The sequence below is a fragment of the Athene noctua genome, chromosome 1 (genome assembly GCF_965140245.1).
Source record: "Athene noctua chromosome 1, bAthNoc1.hap1.1, whole genome shotgun sequence".
Classification (NCBI taxonomy): domain Eukaryota; kingdom Metazoa; phylum Chordata; class Aves; order Strigiformes; family Strigidae; genus Athene; species Athene noctua.
In genome coordinates, this window is record NC_134037.1 from 54,117,767 (window position 1) to 54,134,139 (window position 16,373).

Consider the following 16,373-nt stretch of genomic DNA (forward strand, 5'->3'; position numbering starts at 1 on the left):
GGTCTACTTCTGGTGTTTCATTCAGCAAGAAAGTACTGAGGGCACCAACATGACTTCTACATCTGCTTTTCAGCTCAGGACATAATTGACTTTCAATGTGTTTAACCACTTTTAAAATCTAGACTGCCAGTTGTAGACTGATGGACGTTTGACCAGTTCTTTCTCCCTGGGAGCAAAGTAACACACGTTTCAAATTCCTCAGGTCCAAGATGTGTTATTCATAAGCATAGACACAAAGATTTAGTTCTTCAGTCTGCTGGGAAACTTTATGCAAACAAAAAGAGCTGTGATAACAGTGCACCCCACTGTCCTGACCTTCCTGCCTTTGGTGACCTGCAGGAGAAACCTCTCTCCATTTGTTGCCAAAACATGAAATCCAGCAGATGAATAGTGTGCACTTTGTGCAACTGCAGCTTGGTGTGCAGCACACTCAGGAACCCTGAGCTTTTTGCCCTCTTACACAGCCATCATGCATTTTACTGACCACAGAAAAGGTGCTTAACTGCTGGAGCTTAAATTTTAGCTCAAGCATGTGTAGCATTTAGGAGTATCTTGTGACTGCAGGGGAGTCTCAAAAGTGTATGTGTACATGGGGATGTAACAAGGGTTAAGTGGGGGGAAAGGATATAGCTATATATGCTCTGCAGGACCCTGATGCTGACTCAGCCATGCTGGTTGCTGCCTTGGTTCCAGAGTCCTTGGATGGACTTGCATGTTCACTAGAAAACCTATGAACTGCACTTTCTGTGTAGGGTCAGCAGATAGGAAAGCCTGCATGCATTTCCTCCTTTTCTGAATGCATAGGCAGCTGCACTGGGCCCAGCAGAGACTGAGTTTACCAGACTGATAGGGTGTTTATTAATTAATGCTCTGGTTTGAATGGTCTACATGGACATGCCTTAAAGTTATGGAGAAGGAGCCCTGTTTCTGGAAGGGGATGAGCTGCCAAAAACTTTTATCCCCATCTCATATCTTATCCAGTCAATGTTGCGCTCATCCCAGCAGCATGTCATGCTCTGGTGTACTCCACAGCTGGACTTTCCCAGTTTTCTGGGTGAGGAACTCACTGGCACTAACTCAACAGCTCTTGTGGAAACACTTTTGTACCAAATATTAAAATACCGAATATATAACACTTCTGTACCAATACAGCTGAGAAACGCTGTTAAGTAAGTCTTGGGATTAATTTAACTGATGAGGGTTAGAATTATGCTGGTTTTGTCTGCCCCAAGAAGACAGTACATATTTTACACATACATGTAAATATCTGAGCAGTGTGCATCAGCAGGTAATCTGCCTTTCCTACCTGGCCTAGCTAACAATGAAAGACTGTCTTTCCACACTTCATTACTAGGAGATAACAAATCACTGAACCCATGTCAGATGCTGCCACACATGTCTGTATGATCAGACTCCTGATTCCTGTTTTCCAAAGGGGTAGGGCCGTCAGTGATAGCTGCATGAAAACAGTGCTTCTAATATTATTTGCTGCTTTCAATATTATTTGGCATTGCTCCTCTTCTTCACAGCTTTTATCCTCATCTGTTCCTCATATGAACTCTAGACTGTTCACAAGATCTCCAGCAATGTGTGATTTTCCAGTAATATCTATTGGAGAAGCTTTAAAGGGTTCTCTCTGTCTCTCAACAGCTGAAATGGTTGAAATAACAGATGGCTGTATTTAGACACTTTGAATTTTGTTACTCCTCCAATCTACCAGAAGGATCCATCTCTACAACTACATTTGCTCTAACCATGGTAGGCCATGTGGACAAAGGACCTGATGATCTGGAGGATCCTATGTGAAGTGTATGACTTGGGGTAAAAGTTGTTTTGCTTTGCTTTGTTGCTTTGTTTTGTTCTGATTTTTTGAGGCAGGAGAGGGAAAATATATCTAGAAGGTGTTCTTGAGCTTTTTATATACAAGTATTTGATGAGGTATTGTCCTAACTGTCTTTCATATCCCTGCCACTTTTTTACAGTTGTAACTATATAGTTTCAAACCATTTGTGTATCAATTCCTTGCAGCTCCTGTGACCCCAGAATTTGGAAGGATTTGAATTTGCTAAAGTAGAAAGAATAATCATATGGATAGAGATCTGTGCAGTTACAATTTCCTCAGAAGCGAGTGAACACTTGTATTGATGAGGGGTTTGCTGCAGACAGCAGGTTCCAATAGGTCCATTTTTATATAGTGAGGCATTGATTAAATCCATGGCTCCTCAGTTTATATTTATAGCACACATTCATCCTAGTTTTTATTTATAGGTTACCTTTTAGTCTTGTCTATATTATATGTCTCTCTTGTTGGCAACAAGGCTTGAATGTCATTTAAACAGTCTTACAGTAAATGCCATCCAGATGAAATGGTTGTTCATTGGCCCTTCTTGGGGAGGCCTCTGTACTTCTCTTGGGCTGTTTCTATTAATGGAGCATCTGAACATTATGCTGATAGGTTGTGGATCTCCACCTGCCCCCATTGGCTCCCACAGCCCTTCTGCTGTTGCCTTGTTCTCTACTCATGCTCATGTCCTCCCTGTCCTGCTTTCCATTTGTCCTCCTACTCCTCTTCTCCATTTTGCCTTTCTCTGCACCTGGTTTTAGTCACTCACCCACTTCATGACACACCCTTCACATCTAATGTACTAATGTCTTCACAGCAGTAGTTTCATTATGTTGAAATTAACATAAGGAAAAATATTCCTCCTCACTGAACAGATGAGAAACTCATCACCTTATTTCTGTGCATGAGCTCCTCTGTCCCTATGTTCATAAGGATGTTTGGACTCAAGAAAGCACCTTTTTCTGCTCATCTCTTGTGTGACCATGAACATTACTTTTTCACTCAGTTTCTCTATCTGTAAAATGGAATAATGACGATAGTCACTCAGGATCACAGAATCATAGAATGGTTGAGGTTGGAAGGGACCTCTGGAGGTCATCTGGTCAAACCTCTGTGCTCAAACAGAGCTACCTAGAACTGGTGGTTTTGGACTGTGTCCAGATGTACCCAATGTAATCCACAGCAGTGACGCAAGTCATCAACTTCATGTCTTTTAAGAGAACGGGTCAGAACCACCAGGAATAATGAATATCCCCACATGAGCAGACATTTCTGGTAGTCATGATTTGCTTGTTTCAGATGCCTGCAGTGAATATAAAACTTGCTGTACCCAAGACTTTCAGACTTTTTAATCCAGTGCTGGCTTCCAGCTAAACAGCCATGTTTTAAATCCATTTGCATATTTACATAGCACTGTTTGGCACTGTGCTGATTTTCCATTTTTTTTTCTCCATCCTTTCTAAGAGATAGACCACACTCTGGTATTTGAGGGCAACTTTTATGAGTGACCTGCAAGGATTTACTGTCAAAGCATACTAGATATATGAAGGGTATTAGTCAAAGAAGGTAGGGAGAAGGAGAAAGAATTACATTTCAGTGTTGAAAATTCACATTAAAAGTTGCAGATAACTTTGTAGGAGAGCATTAAGATATTTAACGAAAATCTGTTTTCTTCAATTCATAAGAGGAAGGAACTATGAATATGGAAAAATCTATTTGATATAGAATTTTTTTTTTTTGCTAAAATATCTTTCAGGGCACTTCTCTTTGTTAGATACAATGATCAAAACATTTTCCTCATCTTGAAAAAACAAATGAAGAGCTGGAGCTCTTACTGAAGGTACGAATAACATCAGTTCTGCTGATAACTTCCCCTTTTAACCTGCTGTGTTCATTTCTTTCAGCTTGCTACATGCATCTTCCTAGACCAGGTCTTGGCTATGGAGGAGGTTGCTCTGAGTTCTTTAACTGAGTTAAATTATAACTAATTTAAAAAATAAAATGGTGTAGTGCTGCCATTTCTAAGAGCTGTCATACTTCACTCTAGCTTGTTATCATTTGAAGAAATAAATGGATTTCAAATTTCACGACCTTTAGTAATAGCAAATTCAAGACTGTCTTTCTACTTGAACCTATAAATCCCTATGAAGTGACATTTCAGAGGGATCTTTGTGTTTCTCTGGAGAATGAGATAATAACTGAAGTTAATGAGATAATAACTGAAGTTAATAACAGACCTGTTGGCCAGACAGGCTCAAAGTCATCATAAAGAGAGATGGACAGAAATCCTGCTCTACACTGTGAGGTACTCCACAACATGCAGACAAAAGCAGACATCTGCCCTGCAATTTTATTTCTTCTCAATTGATTTTTGATAAATTTATCTGAGTTAGCAAACCTAGAGAATTAAAAACAAACAAGCTTGTTCACTAGCTTCCCCTTAGGCCTCCAAGCTCTATTTATAATTTCTATAAGCCTTCATTACCTCTGGTCAACAGTATCAAATTATTCTGAACTAGAAAGGTCACATTCTAACTATTATTACTGGAGCAATTAATTCAGTGTGTGACATCATAGCTAGACAGTTAATTACCCCATTTAATAGGACACTACAGCTGTTAGAAAACTGCATAAAAAGCCAGTCTATAGTAGTTACTACTTCAAGGGCAGAAACTTCATGCAAATTATCCATTTGCAATTTCAAATTTATTTTTAAAATTGTAAAAATTTCTGAGAGGAACTCATTTTTTAGCTTAGTCTCCAAATCAATACTCATGATAGTTTTATAATAAGCACCCTGGTGTAAATTCCTGTATTGTTCTCTTAAATTTCTGACATTGTTAACTGTGAAATATTTATTACTTCCAGTTGTCCACTGATGTTGTAAATGAGGAATTAAACAGAGTTGGTTAAGAGTTTTGGGTACAATGCTGGTAATCTTTCTTTATCTACTTGACAGGTATCTTAGTTCTAATGCGATTACAAACTAAAGCACTGATGTGAATTACACAGTAAAAAGCTTTCTGTTTTGTTATTTAGCTTACAAATGTAAAAGCAAATTCTTGCTGAAATAGTAATTCAGTGACATCCCCCCCACACACCCCTACCCCGTATTGTTACATACCCTTATTTTTTAAATTATATTCTAAGATGAGATAGGTTCAATGAAAATTAAAGCCTCACTGGGTGTATGTGCCATAGATATGGGCAAATTAATATAATAATGGGGATTCCTAGGTAAGTGATACGAAATGTTCATTAAAGCTGCAGTAGTGTGTTTTTGTAAAGCTCAGTAATTTGAATCTTCAAACATAAAAATAAGAACTAAAGCAGTGACACTGGTTTTGAATCTGTAATCTTCTTCAGTAAATGAACTCTTTAATGAATGATGAAAGAAATGAAGGCTTGTTTTCTGTTACTAGTGTCCTTTCTGTCATACCCTGTGCATGGATCTCATGTCCCTTTTTGCCTGCATCCTCTGTGATGCTCCCACCTGAGAGCACAGGGCTATGGCTGGTCTGGAGCCATGCACTGCCATGTATGGCCAGCGTGCAGCTGCTAAAGAATATACCTGATGACTGAATTTAGTCTGGTTTTCCACCTGTTGCTGTGTTAAGCAACAACTTAACACTGTAAGAACTCCGTCATTTATATACAGAGAGTATATATCAGTTATCTGAGATATATCTGAGTATCTTCAGAATTTACTGAAAGAAACTGTAATTGCTTTAAGGGAGACAGGACAAACTTACAACAGCCTAATTTGAAAACTTCACTTGCTGACTTATCCCTGACAATTGGGAATATTTATGTATCACCTGATGAGTTATCAACTCATCAGCTTCGAAAACAGAAGTTTATTTTTGATGATAATAAAGAACAGATTATGATACTGATGAAAACCGTCTCCCTGAAGTTTTAGACAAAGAGCTCAGAGACTGCTAAAACTAAAACTATCAAGACTGAAACTAGTTGCTAAAATCATGCTGGCGAGGAAGATCAAGAACAAAAGTTACTTCTATTTCATCCTGTTGCATAGAAAAGCTACGCAAACCAATAAGCAAAGCAGAGCAGGGGCAACAGGGGAAAATGACACGTAACCCCCTCCCCAGCCCACTGTCACTCTATATTCTTGTTCCTTGAGTGGGCTTGTGCGTGCCTCCATTGTAGTAGGCAGATGGTGACTCCTGCAGAAACAAGCAATAGCTGAAAGCCAGATGACTTTATATAGAGCAACAACATTATCTATTACCTTGACTAAGTAACTGTATTTAATTTAAAAAAATTTCCGGTGTTGAAAATGTTTCCAGACTGTTACCCCTTCCCCAGTCCAAGTGGAAAACAAAATGCCATTCAGCAACAGAGATGGGGTTAGATCCAACATAAACATTTCTCAGCTAGGCATTCTCCATAGAAGTGTGTAGTCATTTTTTCCATATACAGTGGGAAAGACAAAGCCTCTGCTTAAAAGGCATTCTTTCCCAAAAAGGGGGAGGGCTAAAATATTTTAGTTGTCTGCAAGCTGGCTAAGGGTTAGAGATTAATACCAGCCTCTGCTCTAATGTACTTACTACTACAGCCACTAAACAAAAAACTTACTCTTACAGATGTTCTCTGTTGGAAATAAAAAATCTGCAGTTGGAAAGGTAGCTATCTGATTTTCTTCTTTCAAAGAAAATGCCTATTCAAGGAGAACAATTTACAGGAAAAGGAATAGATAATTCTGTGTTGTTTCCTCATTAACCACCCTCCACCCAGTCCTCACAAAATGCTCATATGAAATGCATGTTCTGAGTCATACTTTCTCCTCTTGAGTCCCCCAGATAAGTGAGACGTAATCGGTTGACAAACTACAGCATTCCCTGAGAGATTGCCAGATAGAGACAAAAATTTGCAAGGGATAAAGAAGAAAAGTGGCCTTTAAAGCAAGTATGACTGTCTTTGTGGAACACTGTTAAAACTCGGAGAGTAAATCTGATGCTTCCTTTGATTTCCCTTTTGCAAGAATTTTCCCCCACCCAGATTTCTAGTATTTCCTGATTTGATTTTGCAGCTCTTTGAAATTGCAGTAGAGACATACAGTGATCTGCTTGACCAATAGCCATGGGATCAATTTAAAAGCCTGTTAGCATGAAACACAAGCCAAAGTGAAAATCTTGACAGATCAGGAGAAAGAGCTTTCATCCATCTCTCCCTCTCAAGGATGGACCAGCTGTGGACAAAACAGGCAGATGCCGGGGATGGCTGCTGGGAAAGTGTCGTGGGTTTGGGCTGTTCTCAGAAATAGGGCTTCTTCCCCCTTGATGATCCCAGCGTGGGAGAAGAGGTAGCCTGCCCCGATCTCTCACTGCCTCTTGGCCCCTGGCTCGTTTCATCATAGTCATAGTCTGATAATGAAGAAAGTAGTTTATTGTTGGCTCAGACAGGGGGAAGAATAGATGCATCAAAGAAAAACCCAACACTTTCCTTGTCCCTCACAAAAATCTATCACCCAAATCCCTCTTTCCAACTGACTTAAAATTAATTAGCTGGTGCCTTTGAGACTCTGTTGAGCTTCTGCAGACAATCCTTGCCATTGACAGGAGGCAGGGAGTCACAGAAAATGTCAAATCTGCAAAAAGCTGAGTAGAAATCCTCTCTGACCTTACACCATGTCTAGACCTTCAACACCTGCCCACCTTCCCCCTGAATGGATCTGTGCCATGTACTGCTGCTCTGGAGATCTTGCCAGCCCTCAACTGGCCAGGCTGTGTTAGCTTTTCTGGAGCATGTAGGATTTTAATAGCAGGGGTAGGGACGAATGGGCCTGATTTTGCCATTTCAGCTCTTTAATTAATTTATTTATTTATTTTTCATTTTTGGATACTGGAACAGATTTTCTCTGGACAAATGCTTGCTTCCACGGAGTACTTTTGAGGAAGGATCCCTGGAGCCAGGAGTGGGGAGTACATCATAAGGGAGTCATGAATGACAGGTTCTCTGTTGTTCTCTATGCTCAGAGGTGGAAAGCGAGTGGGAAACCTTGGGACATATTGGTCTTGCATTAGCCTTGGCAGAAAAGAAGTCTGCCACTCAGAAAGCCTTTTGTACAACAGTAACAGGATGGATCGTGGGGTGGTAACAGGATACCACACAGCCTAGATATATACGTAACATACAGGTTAGGTGCTGGTTCCATGTGATGAAAGGCTGAATGAGCTCATTTTTATTCATTTTTATTGGGAAGAAAGAATCAAACAATGATTCAGAGCCTTACAGTTTTAGCTAAAAAGGCCATTTTTACAGATCATATTGGAAGTTGTTCATGCAGGGAGAATCTTTTTATACTATAATTATTAAATTATGTTTCAAATTAACATTCAGGTGTGCCAGTTCTTCCAATGATCACTGGCTTCCATATGTCATGACTTAAAAAATAGTATTTTAGTTCTTACAGTCTTGCACACTTGGAACAGTAATTTCTAAAAATTTTTTTTACAATCCTTTATTATTCTTTGTCTCGTATTAGGTATCTTAGTAACTGTTGAGCACTGTTTTAGGTATCTTAGTAACTGTTAAGCACTGTTTCTTGCTGGTTTATCTTAAAGGAAAAAAAGTGAGTTCTAGTATTTCTGAAGTATTTATTTTAATAAAAGTACTATCTAAAAATTACACAATACAGCTGAACAAGAATGACAAAGCCAGATCATATTTATTGCATTTTAGCCAATCTCTGTTTGCATGGCCAAATACATACTGTAATGTATCCTGACTGACAGAAAATTTCTTTGAGATCACTTGATGACAAAGAATTAGGTTTCAAAAACTGTGGAGGTCTAACAGCTTTGTATACAGTACTATTCAGTAATTGTTGAATCTTGCATTAGGATGCATAACTCAAACATCCACAGCTCATGGTGGGGTCTGAAAATGAACTGGGATCAGATCCAAATGTTCAAGAGGACCAATTAAAATATAAAAACCAAGAGTGTCTATACTTTATTTGAAATCTAAGTCCAGAAGCAAGTTGTAAATTATCAGAAGCTGGTTGTGTATTACTCAGAAACTGGACCTATTTTAACAGTTCTTGAACACCAGGAGCTCTAATTGTTATCGGTTGAAATCAGGACAAGCTCTTCAGAAACCAATTCTTTTATTGCTTCTCATGCCCGCTGGAAAAACCGGACTTTTAATTCCTTCCTTGCTTCCCACGTCATGAATAAGAGTGGGCATGAAATGCCTTTTATTGGTTTTCACAGCCCTGAATAAGCTTTGGGGCACTTTGCTGGTATTTGCCCAAAATTTTGTGGGAACTCTCTGCAGTGGAGTTTAAATCACATTGTTCTGCTGGGTGCTTTATACACCTTCTTGAAATGGAGAACATTTTCCACTATTCATCTGCTCTGTCCTGTACTTCCATTTACTTCGGCTTCCTATGATTTAAAAGGTTTGGGGTCTGGCGACTCTACTCCAAGCAGCTGATTTTCATTAAAGCTTTGATGAGAAACTTAAGCTGGAATCACAAACATCTGCAGTAAAACTTCCTCCCGACTAATAGATGTTTCTCAGAACATAACCTTGTTGTACCAGAAAAAAACAGCAGCTAGAAATCCAAATTGCCCATTATGGGAGTTAACCTAACATAACCTTAAGGGTCTGAAATGAATTCATTTAAAGATCTGCTTTTTTTTTTTTTTTTTTTTTTTTAAAAAAGGTAGATGCAGTTCCCATTAGCTTAAAACAGTATAAAGTTTCTGTCAAGCTAAAACCCTTTTTGGCTCACACCTCAGGATTAGGTCTTCTGCTGCTTCTTTTAGTGCTAGTTTATTTTGAACAGATTAATGCCACAAGTAAGGATCAAACTGTGGTTTCTCCGAACACTCTGCAGGACTTTCTGTTCCAACCTTTATGGGGGAAGGGGTGAAGGCAATTTGGTGATAGTTTGAGTCTTTGTTAACAAGTGACTGGGACTTATGACTGGTCTCTTTTTATATATCGTGAGCCATTTTAGAGAGGTAAGTTTGTCGCAGGTCCCATGCTAATTATTGCTTATTGCTTTAGAGAAGCAGAAACAAAGCAGCTCAAATACTGCTTCTTGCTTTTGAAAATTTAGATCAGCATCTGCTGGTAGAAGTCAGGTGGGAAAAAGATTGTCAGGCATATCATTTTAACATGCAAACTCCATCAGATAACTTCTGCCTTTTACTTTCTCTTATAGTAAATGGCTAATTTTGACTATGATAATTGTTTCCTTTAAAGGACTTCGTTTGCCTTACTGCGTTTCCTCTGAATCAAAAACACTGATGCTGGAAACAGTCTTCTTCTTCCATCTATCCAAAAATATCATGCCTTCCTTCACTCTGGGAATTGGCTTCCTGCCCTGTCCCAACTGCATTTTTTTCTTTACTCTTAAGGCTCTTGATTATCTCATTCTTGCTCTAATTTTTTCCTCTCCTTTGCCTTTTCCTGCTTAAGTTTGCTTCCTTTCCCACATTTGCTTCACTTTTTCTTTCCATAAAGGACACCTGAAATTATCTTTTCTTGGTTGGCAAGTGTCTTCACAAAATGTGTCTTCCCTTTCTTCCATTAATTCTTCCCATATTCATCTCCTATACTGGGCTCTCTTTGTTATTTTCTTGACCTCGCATAGTCATTTACATCAGAATGAAATGCGTCTTTTTCTGGATGTCACCTTACATTCATTTTACATTAAAGTGAAAGATTGCACAACGTGAATCACAGGGAATCATTTGCCACACTCTCTAGTATTTGAAGTCTGGTACCATTGTTTATTCTCACTTCAGGCTCTGTAAAGAATCTTCTTCTTACTGGGGAACAAAATCTACACCTATATAATTAAAACCATCATGTTAATGGAATGTCCAAACACAAATGTTGACAATGGTGGGCTTCAGACCTGCCTCTTATTTTAAAGGCATGTTTGACAGTGCAATATAACTGTTCTCAGAAGTTACCTCTTGCTTTCAGTTTCAACCCTGTGCCTCACCAAAACTGGAAGTGTCTCACCATCCCATTGCCTTCTGCTGTGTCCAAGCTAATGACTGGAACTCCAAACATTTCTGATGTTTGCCACTCACTTGTTTGCTTTCGTTTGATATCTGTCTATCAGTTTTAAATTCTTTATTTCCATCTCTGATGAATTTTCCTTGTAAAATATTTTAGTCTATCCTTATTTGGAAAAATCAATCTCTTGATTTAATGCTACCAACTATGGTTGGGTGATACTGATGAGCGCTTTGTGTTCACTCTCTTTCTCATTGTCCCCCCATACACATCAGGATTCAGCACTGTAACATCTCCCCCACATTCCCTTATTTTCTTTGTGAGCCAAGTAACTTAATCATCCTAACAGAATACTTGAGAATATTTTTCATATTGATACTGATAAAGTTTCCAGTGATTAATTAATTACCTTTGCAATTAAAATGTGTATCTAACTTGTAGTCTGAACTGGATTGTCTTCAGTTTCCAGTTGTTGCATATGATGAGATTTTCACTTGTTAGACTAGTGAGCCTATTATTATTTTTTTGCCTATGTGCTTACACAATAAGTTCAAAGTTTTTTTCGTAACCTCCCTCTGAACTAAGCAGATTGGATTGTAGAGTCTCTCAGCTGTCTTCCAATTCCTAACACTGTAATCCTTCTCATGATATTTTTCTGAATAATTTTCATCAGTTTGTAAGTGTTCTTCTTGAAACAAAGACAGAAAGGTAGATACCTTATTCCATGACGGTTGCTACCAGTGCTTATTATGTAGGTACCATGACACTTCATTGTGTGGAATCTAGTCAGTTAACTTAAACATCTACATTTTGTGCCCCAGACTTTATCTGATTGATAAAGCTGTTCTGAAGTGAGTACCCAATGTAGTCCTTATAGAGGAAGGGGGTCCTTTCAGGGCTTCCAGGGAAGACTGCTAGGAATTAGAGTCTTGAAAAAACTAGTGTCTCCATTACTTTATGGGGCATTCGGGTTTATACTTGAAGACAGTGCCTGGTTCTGATTGAAAAAGTTTAGGAACAGTTTATGTACCTAATTTAGGTGTACTGGATTGCATATTGCTTAACAAGCAGGACATCAAGCTACTAGATGTTGTCTGAAGTCCAACTCAAACCCATGGTCCACACTGTGTGTGGGTGCAGCATATTAACACAGCACTGAAAATGTAGTTAGTCCTCTTCTCTCTGCTGTTAAGAGGCTTTCATTTAAATCCAAGGCACAGAAAACTCCACATTAACAATAATTCTGAATTTTTGAACCACTTCTCCCAGTTACTCTGAGTTTAGGCTTGCCAAATATGGTAAAGGAAGAGGAGTGGAAAACTGAGAAATATTCACTAATATGTATTTACATTAAATGGGATCTCATGTTCTTCTATAGGTTCTTAATATCAAACTCTTACCAGGATTTAAGAGCAGTCCACCAATTATAACTTGGAAAGTCCCACCAACACTGTCTCAGACCTTTCAGATTTCTGAAGATGTTGTGCAGAGCAGGATCATGTGTGGGGCAAATGCTGTTCAACATGCTGAAAAACCATGGTCTCTGTCTGCCCTGATCTCTGGCTCTACAGCAGTGTGTTTCACAATGCATCTGACTGGCACCACAGTTCACAATGAAGCCCCATCCATGGCTCCATAACTCTGCCTTGCAGATCTGCCCCATTTGTATAATTTGACACTATTCAATGTGACTAACAGCCTCTGTCTGCTCAGGAGAGCTGTAGGCCTGAGTCAATATTTAGACGAAGGAGCTGAATCAAACTGTGCTGTGTAAGGGAGTTTACTCTGCGGTTCTCTATGAGCTGTGGGTTAAGAACTTGGGCTTTGAAAGAGGCTGATTGAAACCTGCTGGGATAAACCCTGCTCCTGGGACCAATGGAGGGAAGGTGGCCTGTGAGAGGGGGAAGCTCTCTGAGGACAAAATAAAATGTTCCTTCCTCAAGTGAGAGACTACCAGACCATCACTCTCTGGCCCCTACATCAACCTTCAGGTTTAGAGCCAGTTCTCCAGATCCTATTGTGAACTACGTCTGTGGAACAATGGGTAAGCAGGTTCTCGCTGTTACAGAGCCATCAGCCCTATGCCAAAAGAGCATCCTACTGGGCCTTCTTGGAAATTGCCATGAAGATGGGCTGAAATTCTACTGTAAGGGGAATCTGCAGCTACCAAAGGGACCTGAAATCCTGATTCCTTCCTCATGAAAACAACATCCTGCAGCCAAGGGCCTTGGTGTGATGATAGCAGGCAGCATCATTCATTCGTAACCTGGGATCCAGAGTCTAAATGCTGTCATTGCAGGGGCTGAAGCAAGCTGCCAGAGCAAACACCAGTTAGTGAGTCTATTAGATCATACTGTAGAAATAAAACTCTGGGTAGGATTGAAATGGGTGAAGGAGACTGAAGTGTCATTCCCCTGCTGTGTCTAACATATCTCACAGCACATTCCCAAGGTACAGTCTAATATATTAAAGTGAAGCAAGGTGAACTGTGTCTCTGGGAAAACGATACTACACAATCATATCGAGAAAGGCTAATAATCACTTATGCCCATTATCATGTGAAAAGCAGCTACAAAAGCAGGTCTTAAATCAGGCATTTCATTAAGGGACTTTCCGTGTTGTAAGCAACAGGTGGCAACACAGCTTCCCAGGGCTGATCCCAGGCCAGAGGAGAAGAGCTGTACGTCCCATGTCATGGAGCCCGTCCAAGCCCGGGATGGGTCCCGAGAGCCCCTATGCCGAGCAGAGCAGGGTTTAGCCTCCAGTTTTCTCACACAGGTCATGTTTCGCACTGAGTCCCTGGCAGGGTGGGCAGGCATTTCCTGAGGCTGCCCAGCTGTTTAGAAGCCACTGCAGTGGGGGGGGGGGGGGGGGGGGGGATGAGCTCTGCCCAGCCCTGTGATAACCCTGGCTGTCTGAAGGGCTTGGGCGCTTATTTCCATGGCTGTTAGTTCTGGCAATTGGAGTGTAGGGGGAAAATTAGCCTTGTGATATCAGAGATTACAGTCTTGATATTGTCATGGTGACACGGCTGTGCTAATCTCACCTCATTTTTTGATGTTATGCTAGAACTACTCTTTCCCTTCCCATGACCTTATGTAACTCAATTTGCCTCCTACTCTGTATCTCCCACGCATGAGACATTACTGTCCCATCCCGCGTGTCGTCGTGTCTCTCCCCCCTCCCTCCCACAGTGTATGCTGGAGTAATTTATTGTTTTCTCAAATTGTATTTTTGAGTAGTCCATTCCCGATGCAGCCTTGCTAGATAGAGTGAGGAGTATCCTCTCAACCAATCCCAAAACAGAGGGGTTGCAGGAAAATTTTCCACTGTCAGATTGCTTCTTAGATCTCTCTAATTTAATTTGTCACTAATCCCAACCTCATACTTTTTGGAAGTCTTAAAATCTCTGCAGGTGTTTTCTCTGCAGGCAGTTTCCTACACACATTTTATTTATTATTCCTGCTCTCGTTGCGAAAAGGAGCTTCAGATTGTGGCATTCAGAGACAAAAGCACAAACTTCTACAGCACAGTGTTTGCCACCAAAAGACAAACTTTCTGGAAGTTTAAGTGAATTACAATTGCAGGAACTACAACAGGCAAGCAGAAAAGTGTTGTGACAATTAACCCTTGTAAAATAGCTCTGTTTGGACAGGCCTATTTAGTTATGTTGGCAGGAAAGTCAGAGACGTGCTAAGCCAGCCTCACTGCAAAGTACAGCAGCTGTCTGCTCACAGCAGGCAGGGCATGTGTACATTTTGAAGTCTGAACCGTATCTCTACAGTCCCGAAATGCAACGTCTCAGACCCCCTGCAAAAAAATCTCCAGTATCACTTTAAGGATCGAATGATTAAGCTAACATTAACCAGATGGGAACTTCAACAGAGACAGATGAAAGCAGAAAAGCGCAGACGCTAAAGAGAGAAGGGAGTTACTGTACCTCAGCAAAAGGCACCCAACTTCCAGTAGCTACTGCCTGCTGCTGCCCTCTGATAACAGTGGCTTCTTGCACGCTGACCGCTGAGCTACCTTCAATGTCAAACTGAAAAACGCCTCCCTCACTCGAGGCTGTGCTGGAGGAGAAGCATCTCAAAAAGAATAATATAGGAGAAACGAGGGGCCAGGCGAAGATCAAAGCCATTTCCTCCCCTTACATCCAGCAGTGGTCTTCTAGCGTCTCAGTAATTGTTTACCCTCTTCAGCAATCAGCCCCCCTTGGCTCAGTGGTGCCTCAGTTATTTTAACTTTTTTTCAGCATTCAGTTTCCAGATGTGGCACTTCAAGGCAGGCTAACCAGATCCTGATTTAAAAGAGTCAAAAAAAAAAAAAAGGAAAAAAAAAGGAAAAGAAGGGAAGAAAAGCGCTTTTGCTGCCTCCCTCGTTCACTCTCTGTGCCTGTGGTTCCTCTTTTTCCCCAGAGGCTCCAGCTCAGTAACATACAGATGGGCAGTGCTTAAGCAGAGAGTGTCAAACAGAGATTGTATTCCAGGAAAGCACCGCTGGCTCCCCAGCCACCTTATCTCCCCCTGTCAGGATACAGACTGACGCTCTGCTCTGTGCTCTGGCTTCCTTCACATGTTCACATCATTCCCTTTTTTACCTTTCGTGTTGAGACCCTCCCACTCAAACTTTGCTGTTCAGAAAGTGAGGTCACCCTTTCCTCCCCCTGTATTCCTCCCCCCCCCTAAAACTCCATCTGACATCTCCACACGCAACATTGACTTGAGTGACTGTTTATTTCTTAACATCTCGTTTATCCAGTGAAAGGCAGAAGGGTGCCAAGTTTTATTAAATAATCCGCTAGACCAACCTTTTCTTTTGGCATGGGGGAGGGGAAGCTGTGAGCAGGAGGAGGAGGAGGAGAAGGAGGAGGAGGAGGAGGGAGACAGCCTGACTGTGCCATGGGCTAATAGGGCTAAGTGGTTTCTCTAACATGCTTCATTCAGATCCTTTCTCCCAAGCCCACCTCTCAGCTTCTCCTCATCTTGTGAAAAAGACTATCGTTCATTGCGATTTTGGAAAATGACTTCATTCCTCAGACTCATGAACTTTTATTTACAAAGAGCATCTTGTATTCCTTTTTCAAGAGATGCTTTGTGAGGCCCTGGTAACAAGGCTTGCAGTGTGTGTATGAAAGCAAGCTGAATATATGGCCCACAGCTGACTTAATTTTATAACTACAATCTCAAAAAGACAACACAGTAACCCTTGCTAGGTTTTGGGACAAAATCAGGGTGTAATTATATTAATGTGCACCGTTCCAGCCAAGAAGTCAACACCCCATCCCTCATCTGTCCTGTGTGAAGGGGTTTGCAGCACCATTGGCCTGTCAGGCTTCATTCTTAAATCTTAACAGAAATAGCCTTATTAGGTGTCATTCTCGGAGCAGATTCTTTCTTTCTCCCTCCATCTCCCCTTTCCTATCTGACTGAAGATATTATGATCTAAGAAAGCAGTCTGTAAGACAGTTAAGGGTAGAATAAAGTGTTCTGGTGATCTGTTAACTTCTACACACCTGTAGGCACAG

General features: G+C 40.6%; 1 protein-coding gene across 2 annotated transcripts in view; it reads right to left on the reverse strand.

The window, feature by feature from the left end:
• Window positions 1-15,247, reverse strand: part of LAMA4 (laminin subunit alpha 4) — a 113,408-nt gene extending 98,161 nt beyond the window's left edge. For both annotated transcript variants that reach the window (XM_074896177.1, XM_074896178.1), the window contains exon 1: window positions 14,787-15,247. In XM_074896177.1, coding sequence (XP_074752278.1) covers window positions 14,787-14,987 — 201 coding nt within the window. In that variant the 5' untranslated portion in view covers window positions 14,988-15,247. The remainder of the gene's footprint in view (window positions 1-14,786) is intronic.
• Between the last annotated feature and the right edge of the window lie 1,126 nt (window positions 15,248-16,373).